At 54.6% G+C, this 19,768-nt stretch overlaps 1 protein-coding gene across 1 annotated transcript in view; it reads left to right on the plus strand.

Moving 5' to 3' along the window:
- Positions 1-19,122, plus strand: part of CSDC2 (cold shock domain containing C2) — a 23,862-nt gene extending 4,740 nt beyond the window's left edge. Inside the window, exons 2-4 of the mRNA XM_007941778.1 lie at positions 17,323-17,621; positions 18,316-18,438; positions 18,960-19,122. Of these exons, the coding sequence (XP_007939969.1) occupies positions 17,323-17,621; positions 18,316-18,438; positions 18,960-19,122 (585 nt within the window). The remainder of the gene's footprint in view (positions 1-17,322; positions 17,622-18,315; positions 18,439-18,959) is intronic.
- The last annotated feature ends 646 nt before the right edge of the window (positions 19,123-19,768 follow it).

Below are 19,768 nucleotides of genomic sequence, written 5' to 3' on the forward strand. Positions count from 1 at the left end.
GTTGTTGTTGTTGTTTGGTTTGGTGCCTTCTCACTTGTCAACCTTGGGTCTGTCGGCCTCAGCAGCCAGCAGCTGTCTGAGTCAAGAGATCCCTCCAGCCTCAGTGGGCCGGGAGCAAGAGGCAGAGCTGAAGCCCAAGGTCGAGGGGCTTTCACCCAGCCCCTAGAGCCTGTCAGTTGGAACTCAGACTTCTAGCCTCCCAAACTGTAAGAGAGTAAACTCCTGTTTGTTCAAGCCTCCCGTTTGTGGTGTGTTCCTGTCAGAGCGGCAGGAGGGAACCGAAACAGGCGGCTTGCATGTTGCTGTGAGGCTGGAAGCCATGGCTCCAGGATGTGACAGAGCAGCAGAGTCACCCACAGTGGACAGGGAAGCCTGGGAGCCAGCCCGCGCAAACCTCACGCGTCACGAGCACACCATCTGACTTAGGTGTGTTGGGCATGTCATCAGAAGGAATCGATTGCTGGAGGAGGACACCATGTTTGGGGAAGCTGAGGACCAGTGAGGGTGTGGGAGGGTCCTGGCGCCACGGCTCAGTGCAGCAGCCTCAGTGATGGACTGGAACATGCAGGTGCCTCTGAGGACGGTACAGACTGTTCCTAGGTGCGCTCTGTTGTACCCAAGGTGGCCGTGGGTCAAAGTCGGCTTGACAGCAGCTAACAGCAACTACGAGGAGCTCTGGTGGCATAGTGCCTAAGAGTGGCATAGTGGTGGGTATGAACCACCAGCCACTCCTAGGAAGGAAGGTTGGGCAATCTGCTTCTGCCTCGGAAAACCAAGGAGGGGTTGCTATGAGTCGGGTCCCACTCGTCAGATCCCACTCAACAGCAGTGAGTTTGGTTTAGAACAGCAACTACACACTCAACCACACACACACACATACGCTGGTGTACCACACACATACATACATTCTGGTCTATCACACAGACACGTGTGCTGGTCTAACACACACACATGCTGGTCTATCACACACCCACCCACACATGCTGGTCTATCATACACACATGTGTGCTGGTCTGTCTCACACATACACACATGTGCTAAGCTATCACATACCCACACGTGTGCTGGTCTATGACACATACAGCCACACGTACTGGTCTATCACACATACATACATACACATGCTGGTCATAAACACACATGTGCTGGTCTATCACACGTGTGCTGGTAAATCACACACACACACACATGCTGGTCTGTCCCCCACACACGTGCTTCTTCATCACACACATATATTCGTGGTGGTTTATGCATAAAATATTTCTGGAAGGATCCACAATAAACTGAGTCCACCGTGGGAAGAGGAAATGAGGAGGGGAAATGGGGATGGGAGGGAATTTTTTACCAACTCTGGAATCTTTGCTGCTTGGAGTCAGAGGAACACATTACCTATTCAAAAATGAGTAAAATTTAAATGAGAAAAGATAAGTAAAATTTAAATTTAAAAAGCAATTAAGATTTTTCACATCTTAAAGGGGAAAAATAACAAAACTCTGTTGGCCCCCTTTCCCTCTGGCTGCTGGCCCAGTTTTCCGCTCCTTTTACCAACAAAATTGCTTGAAGGCATTGTCTGTACTCACTGTTGCGATTCCTCCCTTCTCCTCCTGCCTTCAACCTGCTCACACAGGTTTCTACTCTCGCCACGCACTTGAAATGTCTTTCTCAAGGTCACCGATGGCCTCCAGGTCGCCGGGTCCAGTGGTAATTCTCAGTCCTCCTCAGCAGCGCGTCCCAGCTGTTCACTCCCTCCTCCTTCAAACACTCTGCTTGGCCTCCAGGACCCCAGGCCTTGGATTGAATTGTGTCCCAGAAAGCTCTGTTGAAGTCTTGCTCCCTGTACCGGTGCATGTGACCTTGTTTGGAAACTGGGTCTTTCAAGATGTTACCAATTAACATGAGGGCATTCTGGACTGGGAAGTGTCCTAATCCTGTTTGACTGCCATCCTTATAAAAAAAGACATACAGAGATAGACACAAGGCTGAGGTGGTAGCAACCTACAAGTCAAGGACGATCAAGGATGACTGGCCGCCACCAGAAACTAAGATGGAGGCATGGCATAGATTCTCCCTCAAGAGCTCTCAGAAGGAATCAACATGACCGATACCCTGATTTCAGATTCCCAGCCTGCAGAGCTGGGAGACAATCATTGTCTTATATGCCACTGAATTTGTGGTACTTTATGGCAGCCCTAAGAAACTAATCCATAGGTCTTGGCTAGATCCTCTCCCTGTCCTCCAAATGTTGGCAGGTCCTAGGGCTCCCCTTTCTGCTCTGTTTACACTCATGCCTGGGTGATCACATGTGGTCTGTGTTCACAGAATTGTGTGTCATGCTCACGATAAGTGCGGGACAAGGATTTGCTGGATGATTGAATGTATGAAAGATGGAAGCAAAAGATTAGCCTTGACATATGCATTCCCCTAGTCTCCCACCAGAGGGGCTCTGTGGTATAGTGGATAAAGCATTTGGCTGCTAACCAGAAGATCAGTTGTTCAAACCCACCAGTCGCTCCACAGAAGGAAGATGGGGTGATCTGTTTCCATAAAGATTTGCAGCCTTGGAAACCCAAGGAGAGCGGCTATGAGTCAGCATTGACTCCATGGCAGTGAGTTTGGTTTTTTGGTTTCGTCTACCTAAAGAGCCTTGATGGCGCAACTGTAAAGTGCTTGTCTACCATCTTAAATATGGCAGTTAGAACCCATCCAGTGACTCTATGGCAACAAGACCTGGTGATACGCTCCTGTAAACACGACAGCCAAGAAAACCCTAGGGGGCAGTTCTACTCTGTCACATGGGGTCACCATGAATAAAATTTGACAGCACCCAAGAACAATCTACCACTTACTGGTAGTAGGAGGTAGCTTTGGCTCTGAGCTTCCTAGCAACCAAAGCAAAGAGAAAAAAATATTCAGTTACATTATAGAAACTAACTAGGCTTTTGGGGTGGGCCGAGATTTTTTTTATTCTTATCCCTCCATTCTGAGTCCTTAAGGAATGGAGGCCCTGAGGAGCTGGCCAGTGCCCTCAACAGACTGTCTAAATAGCCCAGGGATGATTTTTATTTGGGCATTTTAAAATTTTCTTCCATGGAGCAAAAGTACATCTGAAGAGCCAGTATAGAAGGGGCCTAACCCAAGTGTACACAGGATGTAGCTTTCTGTTCTGGCTTGAGCCAAAAGAAAAATGTAGATAGTTGGTTAACAGGTATTTTGCTGGGGTCCAGTGTGGATGAGACCCTGGCTTGGGCTTCTGCTCTAGTGAGGGGGGAATTGGTGACATAATTTCAGGCACTGCTATTGAAAGAGGTCACATGGACGACGTTGACGGTGACTGCTGCTGTAGCCGGTGGTCAAGGGAGAACGGAAATGAGTCCTGATTGTTGAGAAGGCCGGGAGCCAGGGTGTTCAGGAAGGCGTGTGTGTATATGGACAGGTATTTGATGGAGGTTTGGCTCACAGGCCAGCCGAACCCTGGGTCAGACTGGCTACTCCAACCCCAGGGCCTCAGGGCAAGGTGCAGGGGAGACCAGCCGTGGGCCGGGGATGCCCCCTCCACCATCACAGAGAACTCACCTCTGAGTGCATCGCAGTAGCCGCAGTCTAGGGGACTGAAAAGATATTTCAAAGACAGTGTGGTGTCACATAACGAAAAAGAGTGTAATGAAGCCAGACCCACTGAGTTTGAATCCTAGCTCCCTGTTACCAACTGTGTGACAATGGACGGGTTTTTAACCTCTCTGTGTCTGAGTTTTCTCATTGTGGTGGTTATGTTTGTGTCAGCTTGGCTGGGCCTGGTTGAGTGGCTGGGCAGCTGGTGGTAGTCATTCCCCATGATGAGACTGGCAATCAGCTGCATGGTGGGATCTACCACAAGCGGCTGAGTAGCTGCCTTTGGGATAGAGTCTGCTTCCTGTATATAAGAAGCAGCTTTGGGAATGGTCTCTAGCCTATGGCACACTTGGACCCTGCATGTAGCCGTGTCATTGCTCAGCAGCCTTCTATGCTCTGCCGACCTTGGGACTTACAGTGGACTTAAGTTAATGGCCTGCCGTGTGGTTTGGTAACATCGGGACTGTGCCTTTTTACTTGTCAACCTTGGGGCTTCTCAGCCTCAGCAGCCAGCAGCTGAGTGAGTGAAGAAACGCCTCTAGCTCCAGTGGGCCGGGAGCAGGAGGCAGAGCTGGACCCCAAGGTTGAGGGGCTTTCACCCAGCCCCTAGAGCCTGGCACTTTGAACTCGGACTTAAAGCCTCCAAATTATAAGAATAAACTCCTGTTAAGGCCGTCCCATCTGTGGTATACTCCTGTCAGAGCGGCACCAGGGAACCACAACACTCGTCTGTCAAATGGCAGCAACACCTCTGGGCTCTACATACTGTGGAGTGTTGTGTGACTTCAACACCAGGTTGGTCCAGGTCTGGCCCCACTAGTAGGCTGGCAGTCACTACCAGAAGGTGAGCACTACAGTTGAGGTAGAACCAACAGGCTCTAACCCCCCTCTTCAGCTTTTCCAAGGCAAAAGGAAGCTTTCCAGGAGATGAGCTTTTGGGTTCTCAGCTCTTCATAAAAACAGCCTCTATGCGGAGTCCCTGGTTGCAGGCAGACAACGTCTTTGTTACTCAGCTGTGGGTGGGTAGTGGAGCCACTTCCTAAACGAACAGCTGTGCCCTCACGGTTGGCGGAAATAAGCATGACAATGCTTCAGACTTAGCTCAGCCTTCATTCAGGCTCTGGCTGCCTGGCAGCCAGAGGCCCCTGTGGCCAGTCCACCAGGAGGGGCCTCAGAAGGAGGCTGGACATGAAGCGAGGGGTCGGGCCCTTGGCACTTGCCTTGGCCTCGTCCACAATAGACCAGGCCTTGGCCTCCTCAGAACTGGCCTTCAGGCCTGGCTTCCTGGCCTCCAGCCCCACACCATACCACTCTCCCTTTCCTCACCAAATCTCATGCCCACCTGAGGGCCTTTGGACCACCTGTCCTCTCTCCTCACAATGCCTTTTCTTTATGTTGTGGCTCCTTCTTGTCACCTGTGTCTCCACTTAAAATGTCACCTCCTCAGAGAAGTCCTCCGTCACCACCAGCCTAAAGGGCCAAACCCCTCTGCCAGCCCACCAGTTTATAACCCACTGTTCCACCATGTTTCCTTCACAGGCACTGCTGCTGTTGGCAATCACTGGGTTCCTTTGCTTGTGGATTTGTTTACTGTCTGTCTCCTCAAGTGCAAAGAGAGCATCATAACAGCAGGGACCTTCTCTACCTTGTTCACTGCTGCCCCTAGTGGCCAGCATGGGGCCTGGCATACACAGGACGTGCTCCACCAAAACCATGGGTTGATGAATGAGTGCAGGGTAAGGATGAGGCCCCGGACTTATAATCAAACATCCACCTCCTTCGAGGTTTGAGCACGGAAGGGACCCTGAGGGCTACACGGAGCCCCTTGACTACCCTCACGTTCCCTTCATGTCTTCACCTGCCCCTTTGGGGTGGGGTCACTCTGAGAGAGGCCACAGACATCAAGGACTCCACTCCACAAACCCTCCCTGAGCATTTACTTGGTGCCGTGCTTTATACGGACATAGACCTGACCCCCTCGTGAACCTCCCTCATGATGGTGACAGGATTCTCCACAGAGGACGCTGCCTGGGCAAAGGCAGGAGGCAGCTAAGTAAACATGCCTGTGAGGGATGGCGAGAGTTTTGGGATGACTGGACGTCAGGACTTGTGGAACAGTGACAGGAGAAGTGGACAGTGGGCACCTCAAGTCGTGGGCACCTCAGGTCATGGACAGTTTATTCGGTGACTGAAGATGTGTCACCAACCTCAGACAGCAGCTGTAATTCTCCCTTCCATGTCTGGGGTTATAACCCAGGGACTCTGGACCCCTCACTTAAACTGCACAGAAACTCTCTTCAAAGCAACATAAGCAAACAAATACTTTTATTTTTTTTGCTCACGTAACTAAAAAATAAGGAGCTCTGGCGGCGTAGTGCCTAAGGCATTTGACTGTTAACCAGAAGGTTGGCGGTTCAAACCCATTAGCCATTCCGCAGAAGGAAAATGGAACAATCTACTTCTGCAAAGATTTATAACCTCAGAAACTCAATGGGGGTCACTAGGAGTTGAAATAGACTCAGCGGCAGTGGATTCTTTTTTTTTTTTTTAAACTAAAAAATATTCAAGCACAGCTAGATTTGGGTATTCAAGGGTCGTGACCCTCCCTACTGCTCTTTTCCACCTTCATTTTCATGCAGGCTTCCGCAGATGGTGGCAAAAATGGCCACCAACAATGGCATATTACCCAGCCACCAAAAGAATACTGTACTCAGACATGCTTCAATATGGATGAACCTCAGAAACACTATGTTAAATGGATGAGGCCAGACAAAGGTCAACTCTTGCATAATTCCCTTGGGATGAAATGTCTGGAATGGAAAAATCCGTGGAGTCAGAAGGCAGATGGGTGGCTTCCGGTGCTGAGGGGAAGTGGAGAGTGACTGTTTAATGGGTACGGGGCTCTCCTCTGAGGTGAAGAACATGTTTTGGAACTGGACAAGTGCGGTCGTTGCATAGCATTGGCTTGAGGCACAGCACAGTCACCTGGCCTGTAGGAAGCCTTAGTGCATCTTACTTCACAAATTTCATTAGTTACTTGTAAATTTTTTGATTATTTTCTTTTCAACTCCCTTTGTCTTAATAAGAGTCCTCTTGCAAATGCCAGCCTGCCTCAGTAGTACTAAGTACTAAGAAGAAATGAGGGAGATACTTTCTCCTTTCCAAAGTGAAGCTGAAGAGAAGGGGTGGAGGGGTAGCCATTTTGTGGAGGCCTCCTGGAGGCCAAGCCCCGGGCTTCCGTTGCTCTTGAAGCTCTGGAAACCCTCTAAGAAACATGCTCAGCGCCCAGCTTTGTGGATGAGGTCATGGGGGATCAAAGACATAAAGTCACTTGCTCAAGGTCACACAGTTTGGAAGTGCTGGAGCTGAGACTCAAACCCAGGGCTTGCCTGGTGCAGAAACCTGGGCTCTCCGGGGGCCGGCTGTCCTGCTGGGCACCTCACCTCAGGTGCTCAGTGCTCCCTGCTCAGAGCCTCCCAGGCCACACGGGTGCACGCACGTGTACACGTGTGTGTGTGTGTGTGTGTGTGTGTGTGTATAGCTAGGTTATCACTCCCGTGGTGTCCTCTTGAATGAAATTCAATAGAAACACCTCAAGGCCTACTGTGTGCCCAGAGAAAGAGCTGAATCCACGTGACTTGCCCACATTCATTCATTCCCAAGGATCTCAGAGCTGGTGAGTAGACGACAGGCCTGAGCATCGCTAAAGGCGGCCAGGGACCTTCTGAGGGTTCAGAGGGGAGAAGAGTGTCTGAGAGCCCCTGCTCACCCATCCTGTCTGCTTTGGCCTCCATTCTCCCAGACTCACCACGTCAGCCCCTCCCCATGGCGGACCCCAGCGTGCGCGCACGCACACACACACACACACACACCCCACACACTCCCTCACTCCCAGCTGCTCTCTCTCTGATGACCAGGAATGCAGCGGCTGTCTCCACTCTTCCTCCCCCTGCATTCCTCAGCATGGCCGCCAACCTGCGTGGCAAGACCAATGATACCATGACCCCACAGCCAAAGCCACTTTCCTAAAACAGAAGCTTTGGGGCCTTGCGAGGCACAGCTAACTCCCTCACCTGGTCTGTGCCAGACTCCGGAGGGACTGTCTGGACCAGCGGCGACAAGACCCAGTGTCCCTTTAAGCCGGAGTACAAATTCCCTTCCCGGTCCCTCCCCTCGGCTCTCCCTGACGTCAGGAAGAGGGCGTGTGTGAGTGAGTGAGGGGCCGAGGTGCCGCATGCTCGCACCGAGACATACACACACACAGAAACACACACCCACGGCACTTCTCTCAGACCCACCCCCTGCTGCCACCAAGCAGCGCCAGGGACGGGCTGAGTGCTGAAGCCGGGGCAGGAGGCCAGTGCTGGTCCCAGCTGCCTGGGAGAGGTAAGGGACTGGGTCGGGGAGGCCGTGGCTGGGGCGAAGGACGGAGGTGCATCATGAGGGGTGTGGGTCAGGGCTGGGAAGATGGGCACGTTCCCTGGGGCTAGACCAGCCCCGCCAGTTTACAGAGGGGACGCTGGAGGAGGCAGGAGCCCACCCTTCTGTCCCTCCCTCCCTGCCTTACTCCTCTCTGTCCCTAGGGAGGCTGAGGCTGTGTGGCTCTGTGTGTGTGTGTATGTGTGTGTGTGTCTGGGACTGTGTCTGGCTAAGAGGCAGAGAACACCTGCCAAGCCGCAGCCTCCTGTGCGGGAACCAGGGGAGAGACGGGGACTCAAGCATTACCTGAGCTCCTAGCAGATGCTAGGAGGAATGGGCACCGGGAACATCCTTGGAATTTGGGCCCGGGGCCGGGAGCGACCGCCTGGGGCAGGCAGAGACAGTTGGCTCTGGAGCAGCTGTCTGTCCAGACTATTTTTTCTCCCACTGCGATGGAGACAATTGTGTTAATTGGCTTGGCATGGTAACTCCATGTTATGATCTGCCCTTGGAACTGCCCAGACCGAATCCTTGCCTCCCCCAGGCACGCCTCTCCCTGCTTCCTGCTCCCTTCTGAGCTCCATCCTTTGGCAGGGCGCAGCCCCCAGGAGGGCAGGGGTGATAAGCAGGGGCATGCAGGGGCTCAGGGCAGCTCTCCAGGTGGCCTGACCCTGGCCCGGGAATCCAGGCGGAGATAAGGGGAGATGCTGGCCCTCGCCAGGGAGACGGCAGGTTCCCGCTGCCAAGCTGCCAGCCTGCAGTCTCTTCCCAGGGAGAGGGGAGGGGGCGCCGGGCGAGAACAATAACAAATACGGAGTGTGAACCGAGGTGGGGGAGGGGAGGAGGAAGTGTGGGCTGTGGGGGTGGGCAGCCTCTCTGGGAGCCTGGCCCCGTGCCCACCTGGATGGCATCCAGTGGGGGCCTCTGCCCGGGAAGGGGCGGTCTGCAGCCCCCTGGGGAGATGGAGAACCGGTTCCCCAAGCCCTGGTCTGTCCTTGAGGCCTCTGGGCCCTCTAAATTCTGAATGCTCCCTCTCCCAGCCCCGCCCCGCCCTCCCTCTCATTTCTCTGAAGCCCTTTCCAAGAACATCGATTTCCCATATCGGTTCTGCTGGCCCAAAAAGAGACCGGCGGAAGAGGGAGCTGGCGCACAGCGGCCCGGGAGAAGCCGGGGGACACGGTTTGGGCCACAGAGGCTTTCCACCCGGAGAGAGAGAGAACACGACGCGTGGTGGCCAGGGAGGGGACTCCTCGGGGATGCTAGGGGTCCCCGACACGGCGGGCTGCGGAGAGCACGCGCACTGCCTGCCCGTGACTGCGCCCAGCAGGGGGCGCTCGGGGTCCGGCCGAGCCGACCGGCCACAAGGGAACAACCGCATGACCAGGAGCCACAGCCTTGTGGCAAGCTTAGGGGCAGTTCAGATCTTCATCTGTGCAGAGCAAAAGAAATAGGGGTGGGGTGGGGTGACAGGGGCTCTTGCCCTGCCCCCCAAAGCCAGTGAAATGAAGATCACCAGGTGGCGTATGACACGCTGGAAAGCTGATGAGCTTTGGGGACAAGCCCACCTGCTTTCTAATTCAGGCTCAGTTACCTTGTATGCGACTCCAGTGGGTGCATTCTGCTCTCGAGGGGGGACTCAGAGTGGGGAAGTGACTAGACCAGGGTCACACAGGCAGGCAGAGGCGGAGCTGGGGCCAAATTAACCAAAGGCCCATTAACACAGCAGACCCTGGCCCCTACCCCGGGGCAGCCTGGGCCTGGGACAAGGAGAAGGGTAGAGGGGTCTCCTAGATAATTCAGTGTCCGAGTGTTGGCCTGACCACCCCTCCACACACACACACACACACACACACACAGTGGGAGAGGGAGGACCAGGCTTAATTAGGTCACCTCCAGCAGCAAGACCAGCTAGGCACTGAGGTATTTTGGGGAGTGTCTGGGAGGTTGGGGGAGGGGGGAAGCCAGGAAGTGCCAGGTTGTGACTGTGGTCCCCAGGCTGTTCCCTGTGGACAGGACCACGATGCTCTGAAAGGCCCCGACTGTCACCTTCCTTCTCTGTCCTTCCTGTTTTAAGTTACCACACTCATGCCTCCCCATGTCTTTTATGAGCCTAGGAGTTGGCCCCGCCTCGCAGCGACCCTGCTACAACAGAATGAAACACTGCCTAGTCCTTTTCCAGTGATGTGTCAGACAATATGTCACTGCTTCTCATAAAGTTTTCAGTGGCCCCAATTTTCTCAGAAGTGGAAGGCTCCGTCTTTCTTCCCCCGTGTCTGCTCCCCCATAATAGGGCTTGGGGCTGGGACGTTTTATTGGGGGCAGTTGTTGTGAAGCTTAGCAGAGTTGGTGAGTGACTCACCCAAGGTCACCGTCTGAGTCAGCGCAAACCCAGAAATAGAACCCCCGAGTCCTGACTCCCCGCTTCTTCCACACCCCTGTTCTTCCTTCTGAGGGGGCAGAAGCTTCCAGGGAATTGCTGGTCCTGCCTCCCCGCCTCCTGCCAGAGGCCTTTCTGCACCACCCCCCAACAAACATCTTCAAGGTTGGAAAGTGGGAAAGGCAGGAATCTGGGAATCAGCTGACCTGCCTGGCTGTGTGACCTCAGCAGCTCTTGTGACCTCTCTGAGCCTGTTTATTCTTCTGAAGTGTGGACATGATCGTGGTAATCGTTGTGTAGGGTTGTTTAAAGAAGTAAATAAGGAAATGGGGCAAAGGGCTTGGCCCACAGCCTGGCATGTGGTTAATATGCTCTAGAGGGACTGCCACACTGGGTGTCTGTGGTCTGTGACCCCCACTGGACCGGGGCCTCCCAGGGCAAGGCTGAGCCTCTGTCCTGTTTTGTCAACCCGGCACTTGTTATATTTCAGTGATGTGTGTGTGTGTGTGTGTGTGTTTGTGTGTGTGACGATCTCAGAAAGGCTGGCGGAGCTGGCGACAATTTGTGTAGCTGGGAAGAAAAGTGCGGTGCAGAGAGAGGCAGATGCCTGCCCCAGATCACAAAGCACAGTGAAGGGGGCTGGGCCCAGTGGCAGCCTGGCCACGGCCTCAGGGCTCTCGTTCCCTAACCTGCCCAGAGGGATAGACACTGCCAAGGTCAGGAGCGGACCATGGTAGCCACCTCCTGCCCTGCTCTTTTTGGGCGAGCTGAGAATGGGAGCAGAGCACCTGATGGTCACAGATGACAGGACTGAGTCACCGACGGGAGTCGCCCCTTCGCCCCAGGAGGCTGCATCCTGGCCCTGTTTTGCTTTTACCTCGGCTGACCTCTTCCTGCGCAGGGTCCCTAGGTCAGTCAGCTGGGTTTGTCCTGCATGGAGACAAACAAAATTGGGCTTGGCTGGGAGACCAGGGTCACCACCAGTGGTCAGGGAGAGGCCTTCTCACAGGCGGACCAGTGACACGGTTTCCTGGCCCCTCCCACAGCCCAGGCCAGGTGCTACAGTTAGCTCTATTTGACAGACAAGGAAACAGCCTTGGAAAGGGAGGGTCACTCAGCTAGGACCGCGGAGCCGGGATTCAAACTCCAGCAGTCAGTCCTCTCATGCCCCGCTGCTGGTCCTGAAGGGGATATTACCCTGGCAGGAGATGTGTCCAGACGGGCACACAAAACCCTCAGGACTGGGCTTTGGTTCTCTGTGAACTGAAAAAATGTTCTCCTAACATGTATGCTCTGCTGTGGGGGAGTTTAATTTTTCCTCTTTGGTTTGTCAGGGGAAGTTTTTTTTTTTGGGGGGTGGAGAAACTCAGTCTTGGCTTGACTGAACCTGGAGCAGAATTAATGCTCATGGGAAGTGTTACGGGTTGAATTCTGTCCACCCAAAATATGTGGTGTCAATCCTAACCTCTCTGCCTGTGTTCTAACCCCATTTGGGAATGGTTTGTCTTTGTTAGGCTAATGAGGCAGGATTAGCACAGGGAGTATTTTGAGTGCTTCTCTAGAAATAGAAAAGACATTAATCACGCAAGCCTGGCAGAGATGGGGGAAGAGGGATGCCATGGAGGTCTCCAAGGAGCCAGGAAACAAGCTGAAGCGACAAGGACCTTCCCCTACAGCCCACAGACAGAGAAAGGCTTCCCCTAGAGCCAGCGGCCTGAATTCAGACTTCTAGCCTCCTAAACTGTGAGAGAACAAATTTCTGTTTGTCAAAGCCACCCCCTTGTGGTATTTCTATTATAGCAACACTAGAGAATTAATAGGAGCTCTGGTAGCATAGTGCCTAAGGCACTTGACTGCTAACCAGAAGGCTGGCGGTTCAAACCCACCAGCCACTCCTCGGAAGGAAGGTTGGGCATTCCTACTTCTGTAGTGATACTGCCTCGGAAACCCAAGGAGGGGTCGCTATGAGTCGGGGCCGACTTGATGGCAAATTAACAACAACAGCAACAGAGAATTAATATTGTTACCAGACAAATCTGGGCTTCATCGCTTACCTGCTATGTGACCTTGGGCAAGTCACTTAAGCTCTCTGAGCCTCAGCTTCCTCCTCTGTAAAATGGAAACGATTGTAATTTCAATGTCTCCAGGCAACTGGGCAGAACTGGGGAAGAATCTCCGTGGGGCCTTTTGCACAGCGCAGGGCACTCAGATGACAGGCCAGGAAAACCTTCCCTCCTCATCTTGACTTGCCCCTTTCCACGGCAACACTCTGGAGAGAGGGGCCTCAGCTGAAGGCCTGCCCTGCATCCCCTCGCTCCCTTCACCTAAGATCCCAGGCTGCTGGGCGCCATGCAGCTCCTGCAGGGCCCAGAGAGGGCAAGGCTCTGTCCACAATCACACAGCAAGTCGGTGGCAGTGTATAGGCCTGTTTTTCTGAACCCTGGTCCCTGGAGTTAGGTTCATCTGGCTCAGATCCTGGCTCAGATCCTGACTGCTGTGTGGTCTTAAGTGAGTGACTTAGCCTCTCTGAGCTTCAGTTTCCTGCAAAGTCGGGGTAACGATGTTACGATCATTAGTTGCTGCCCAGTTGCCTCTAACTGACGGTGACCTTATGAATAACAGTGAAACGTCCGGTCCTGTCCCATCTTCATGATCATTGGCGTGTCCCAGTCCCACCTCACATATGCTGACCTTCTCCTTTAATGAGCATAACGTCTTTTTTACTGATTGATCTTTCCTCGTGACGTGTCCAACGTAAGCAGGTCGAAATCTCACCATATTCCCTTCTAAGGAACATTCTGGTTATATTTCTACAACCAGAATAACAGTACCGGCCTTAAAGGGCTGTTGCAAGAATGGTATACAAGGAGATGGTATGGGGCTGGGAGGTGCGGGCAGGGAGGGTGAGAGTGTCTGGGTGGGCCTGGCCCTGCTCAGCAGGCTCTCCACGCCCTCCACGCCCTCTCCCCCAACACCCCACTTCGACTTCGCAGCCCTGTCTGAGAGGAGCCAGCCGCCAGGCTCCTGCTGAGTGCTGGCCACAAACCTAGGCATGTCTGGGGTATGGCAGGTGTGATACGTGCCCTAGGTACCACTTGAAGCGGGGGCGCCACTGAGCAGATTCTGTTAACCATCAGTTTCTATGGCCGGCTGTGAGAGAGCATTTCAGTGAGTTACAACTAATACTTTCATACTGGAGAGCCTCCCTGGGTCAAAGCCAAGTGTGTGGTCTTACTCTGCTGATGTAGGAAGAGAAGAAAGTGAAATAATGACGTGGAGCCCATCACAGGCCAGTTTCAGCAGTGAAAGCAAGGAAGATGTGGTTGTCATTTTCATGTAGTGCCATGACGTCTTAAGTAAAAGATGAATGAGCTTGACTTGTATTTCTGGGCTATATTACGATACAGTTCTCTTAAAGGATGGGTGTCAGATGTTTGGCCCAGGGACAGTTCCAGTGTTTGCCATAAATGCTGTTTTCTGTAGATATGCCTCTGCCCACAGTGTGTCGTGTTTCATCCTCAAACACTTCTCCGAGGGCAGGATTCTGGTAACTCCTGTTTCCCTGATGAAGCCCTGCTGGCTGCTTGTACCACCAAGTGCCTTCTCCCAAGGGAGGCCTCAGCCCAGCGGAGGGAGGTCCTGTGGGGCTGGAGGAGACGGATGACATGGTTGTCACTTTAAGTCCTTCCCCTCTCTTCTGTTGCCCGCAGCTCCCTATCTCTCTAGATCCATCGTGGGGAAAGGAAGAAAGAGAAGCATTGTTGTTATGTGCCGTTGAGTGGGCCCCAACTTATAGCAACCCTTCCTTGGGTTTCTGAGGCAGTATCACTATAGAAGTAGATTGCCCAATCTTCCTTCCGAGGAGTGGCTGGTGGGTTTGAACCACCGGCCTTCTGGTTAGCAGTCAAGTGCCTTAGGCATTATGCCACCAGAGCTCCTAAGAGAAGGGTAGCCTGTCCTCCATCCTGAAAACAAAATAAAAACAAACCCACTGCTGCTGAGTCACTTCCAATTCATGGCGACCCCATGTGTGAGTAGAGCTGCTTCATAGCATTTCCTTGGCCGGGCCTGTGTTCCGCAGCACCACTGAGAGGGTTTGAACTGCCAACCTCTAGATTAGCAGCTGATTGCAAATTGCTTGCCCCGCCCAGGCTCCTTCACCCTGGATAAATCGGCGTAGCTTTCATGAATCCCTGTCTCCCACCGCATGCATGAGGCCTGGAAGCTGGTCACTCGGCCTGGGAGTGGAAAGTCTGGCTGGCCTGAGCAGGCTCCAGCCACCCGGTCTCCCTGGTGACTGCTGTGGGCTGTCTCCGTCCCCCCCCCCCCCCGGCCCACGACCTCCCAGCACCGACTGTCACGGCCTGGAACAATAAAATGGTGCACTGGGGAGACTGGAGAGGGGAGGCAGAGCCGGGGTTGGCTGTGCCTTCCTGCCCCTTCACCTGGCACCCCTGGCCCAGGTGGGTGCAGGGGTTCCAGGGTGCACTCTGGAGCCCTGGCCGGCTTCCCTGGCTGAGCCCTCCTGGGTCACTTTGCTGCTCTTCCTCTTCTTGTTTTGTGACAGCTTTGTTGAGATATTACATGCATACAACTCACCCACTTAAAGTGTACAAGTCAATAGTTTTCAGTATATTCAGAATTGTGCAACCATAGTTCATTTTAGCGAATTTTCATCACCCCAGAAAGAAACCCCGTATCCACTGGCAGTCATTCCCAACGCCCTCCCCAGCCCATGACAACAGCTAATCTGCTATCTGTCTCTAAGGATTTGCTTATTTGGGACACTTCATTTAAATGGAATCGGACAATCCATGATCTTTGGTGATTGGCTTCTCTCACCGAGCGGCAATGTTCTCAAGGTTCCGTGTTCTAGCAGGAATCGGCCCTTTGTTCCTCTTTATGGCCCAATAGCATGGCACCGTAAGGACACACCAGTCCATCCATTCATCACTTGATCGGGCTGTTTTCCCTTGTTGACTATTATGAATCCTACCACTGTGAACATTTGTGTCCATAAGTTTCCGTTTTCTTTTCTCCAAAATGGAGATTAAAGATGCCAAACAGTCCATTTCCACCTCTTGGGGTAACTCCACAGCGGAGGGCTGAGAGGCTGTAACGGTGATTATCGCTCTCCTGAGGGGGGCTGGGCCCTGGGGCTCTGAGCTCTTCTGGCAGCTTGGAGGCGTTACCAGGAGGGGGGCTGCCTGCCTTTCCACAGCGATGGCAGCACAGGCTCACCCCCTGGGCCCGGAGGTGGCCCATTGCTCCAGTAAGGGGGGTAGGCTGGGTGACCCTGGGTTCTTGCAGCCCTGCCGGGCCATGTTTGGGGCTCTCTGAGTTCTGGAGTCCTGAGGAGACTTGAAGTCCTCCCTGGAAGCTGCAGGCTTAAAGTGAGGGGCAGGGGGACTGCCGGACCGACACAGGTAGGAGCTCAGCATGCTTAGATGTGATGTGGGGGCATGGAGGGATGGGGACAGGGAGGCAGAAGCCTGTCCCCTACCCCTCTGCACTAGGAAGCCTCTTCAGATCCCCAAGCTCAGCCAAGCCTCGCCGCCTTTTTTGCAGATGAAGAAACAAAGGCCAATGGAAGAGCTATCCAAGGTTCCACCCACTGCCCTCAAGTCCATTCTGATTCCGACCCACAGTGCCCCTAGAGGACAGAGTGGAACTGCCCCACAGAGTTTCCAAGGCTGTCAGTCTTCACAGAAGCAAAGCCCAAACCACACCCACTGCCATGGAGTTGATTCTGACCCACAGCGCCCCTAGAGGACAGAGTGGAACTGCCCACAGGGTCTCCAAGGCTGTCAATCTTCACAGAAGCAAAGCCCAAACCAAACCCACTGCCGTGGAGTCGATTCTGACCCACAGCACCCCTACAGGACAGAGTGAAACAAGGCTGTGGTCTTTAAGGAAGCAGACTGAGTCATCTTGCTCCCATGGAGTGGCTGGTGGGTTTGAACCTCTGACCTTTCAGCTCACAGCTGAGTACTTAACCACTAACTGAGCCTCTGGTTCCTTTATTCAAGGTCAGCAGCTAATAAGTGACGGAGCTGGAGGAGAGCTTGTGGTCCAGGGCTGCTTCCCTGCCCCACTGTGGTGGGCCAGCTGGCCAGGCTCGGTGGACAGCCTGGCCTGGTACAGAAACTGTCCTCCCCAGGACTTCACAGCAGCACCTCTTGGGGTTCAGGGCTTGCCAGTCCCCAAAAGGAAGGGAGACTATGTTCTTTTCCTCAGCAGGGGACCACCATGCATGAATTCTCCCAAGGTCATCCAGGCACCAAGTGCTCCAGGCAGGGGTTTCTATTAATTGGTATTGATAGTAGCAAGTGGGGGATCTACCGGGTGCCCGGGGCTGACACACACACTAAATCATCGGACCCCCAGCAAACTTGTGTGGTAAATATCAACCTTATTTTGGAGACGAGGAAACTGAGCTAAGGAAAATACTCCCAAGGGTTCATCCTGGGCTGGCCCTGTTCTATGAACTATGAACCACTGTGCTCATTTTGCAGAGCAGGAAGCTCAGACAAATTCTAAAGCGGTAACCAAGACCACATAGCTAGTAAGCACAGAAGCCAGGATTCAAACCCAAGCTGCCTGGAGCCCGCACTGTCGCACACTGTGTGCGAGCTGTTGAGTGGCTTCCTTGAGGTCATCAAGTTACAGGGGACAAAGCTGAGATTCAAACCTGGGTCTGTTGGATTTGAAACAGCTGCCACCTGTGCTGAAGCACACTTTAGACCACCCTCTGGCCACCCCACCGCCCAGGCCTCCACAGGGACAGAATTGCAGTGGAAGGACTCAGAGGTCCTAGAACCCTTCGGCCTTTCTAGTGAAGACACTGAGACCCCAGAAGGGGCTGGGAGTCCCCCAGCCCAGACCAGACTCACCCGTGCCTCTCTCTCCCCCTCCAGACGGAGCCCGTGGCTGGTGAGGCTGCCGAGCAGGGCCAGGCTGGGCCCTGCCCGCAAAGACGCCCAAGCCCTTCACCGGCCCCTGCGCCCGGGAGCCCTCCAGGCTCTCCTGCCTGCCCCGCCATGACATCGGAGCCCACGTCGCCCCCAGTTGTGCCCCCACTCCACTCCCCCAAGTCTCCCGTCTGGCCTACCTTCCCCTTCCACCGAGAAGGCAGCAGGGTCTGGGAGCGGGGCGGTGTCGCATCTCGGGACCTGCCCAGCCCTCTGCCCACCAAACGGACCAGGACATATTCAGCGTGAGTACCTGCCCCTCATCCAGGACAGGGCTCCAGCCAGGCTGCCCACCCCATCCTCCCAGCCCTGGGAAGAACTCAGGTCTCATCCAAGGACAGGGAGCTGTCTGTGCAGTGCCAGGAACTGCAAATGTTCATTCATTCATTCATTCCACAAAGCTTTGAGCTCCTGATCAGGGATCCAGTGATGAATAAGACAAAGTCCAGCCCACCAGCTGCCTATAATCAAGGCAATTTCCTCACCATCCATCACCACCAGCAGGGTTAGGGTGAGAACCCAGCCTGGGGGGTTTAGAGATGATGTATCAAATGAAGTGATGAGTAGAATACCCTGTGTCATGAGGTAGTGAGAGCCCCATTTTGGGAGGTAATCAAGTCTAAGTTAGACATCCTTTGCTCAGAGATCTTGCAACAGGACTCCATTTACGCCTGGACAAACTGCGGAGGGGAGGGTGCTATGCAGAAAGGCTGAGAGCTGGAGACTTCCCTTGCAGTGTGACCCTGGGAGATCCAACAGGCCTCCATCTCCTTGTCTGTTGAATGAGGACGATGGGAGGACTGAGTGGGTGGTAACAGTGTGTGGTTTCTGACCTGGGAGGGGTCCCAGCAGCCCTGAGGTGGGCTCAGCAGGCAGGGCATAGGAGGGCTGTGAGGTTCTGGGGAGTCCCCAGCTGCAATTCCCCTACCCTATCCCCAGGACAGCCCGCGCCTCGGCTGGCCCCGTGTTCAAGGGCGTCTGTAAGCAGTTCTCGCGCTCACAGGGTCATGGCTTCATCACCCCTGAGAATGGGTCTGAGGACATCTTTGTGCATGTGTCTGAGTGAGTGCCCCCACCTCCTCGTCCTTGGCTGGGCCCCTGCCTGTGTCCCTCACCTTAAACAATGCCTCTCCAGGCCTCTCCCTTCACTGCCTGAGGCCTGTCCTCCTGGCATCTGTCTCCTCTCAGTAAGGGGCTGCGGGTGCGTGGGAGGAGGGGGACTGGGCCAGGTGAGAAGCGGGCGCTCAAACCAAGCTTGGGAGCCTGCTCCACGGGGCCTAAGAGGGCCAGTCCAGCCCCTGGGCCTTTCAGCCTAGAAGGGGCCTCAGGAAGACAGGACAGGAGGTAGGTGGCCTGGGTCTAGGACTGGCCCCACCCCTGTGCCAGGGATGACCTGGGTAGGCACCGAGCTGCCCCAAGCCTCGGGGGACCTCACTGCACCCTTTCACACTTCACTTAATCCCAAACACCATAGGGAAGCAGGTGCTGTCAATAATTCCCCTTTCATAGTGAGCTGAGGCCAGGCTGCAGGGGGCATCTGGGGAGTGGGGGCTCCTGGGCTGACCCCCTGTCCCTCCCACCAGCATCGAGGGGGAGTACGTGCCCGTGGAAGGTGATGAGGTGACGTACAAGATGTGCCCCATCCCGCCCAAGAACCAGAAGTTCCAGGCCGTGGAGGTGGTCCTCACCCAGCTGGCCCCCCACACGCCCCACGAGACGTGGTCTGGTCAGGTGGTGGGCTCCTAGGCGGGGGGCTCAGGTGCCAGCTGACTGGGCGGCGGGAGCCAAGCAGGGTGGACGGGCAGCAGCCAGCCCGCACCCCCACTGCACCGGGCAGCCGCTGCGTGCACCTCTGTCTGTCTGTCTGTGCTTGTGGCCGTAAGTGTGTGCCTCTACCCACCCCCGTGACCTGTGACTGTGAGCTGGCCAGGCACTGGACTGGGGGGAGGTCACTAGGCCTACCTCTCTGCTTGTCTGCTGTCCCTCCCTCACTTCCCTCCACACACACACAGGACCCTCCCATCCTCCTGCCACCTGTCCACTTACTCAGCCTCCGAGAGCCTGCGTCAGGCTGGGGCTGGGGCTGGGGGGAAACCAGCAGAGCCGTCTGCACAGTGGTAGTCCCTCTGCCTCTTGTCTCCTTGCCCTATTGGGCCCCAGGCTCTGACCCGGGGGGCAGGCTGCTGTATTGCTCATGTCCCCATCCCTGTGGCCTGCACCCTTCCTCTTAGAAGCCAGGCCAGCGAGCACACTGGGGAAGCCTCCTGGCTCCTGGCACTGGGTGGAAAAAAAAAAACAACATTGCAGCCCAGGCCTGCCTTCCCACATTCCCCTCCCCCAGCACACTGGAGGCAGGAACAAGGGGCCTGAGGGGGGAAGGAGGTTTTGAGGT

This window comes from Orycteropus afer, unplaced genomic scaffold, assembly GCF_000298275.1.
Source record: "Orycteropus afer afer isolate SDZICR_OR568_19922 unplaced genomic scaffold, OryAfe1.0 scaffold00083, whole genome shotgun sequence".
Classification (NCBI taxonomy): domain Eukaryota; kingdom Metazoa; phylum Chordata; class Mammalia; order Tubulidentata; family Orycteropodidae; genus Orycteropus; species Orycteropus afer.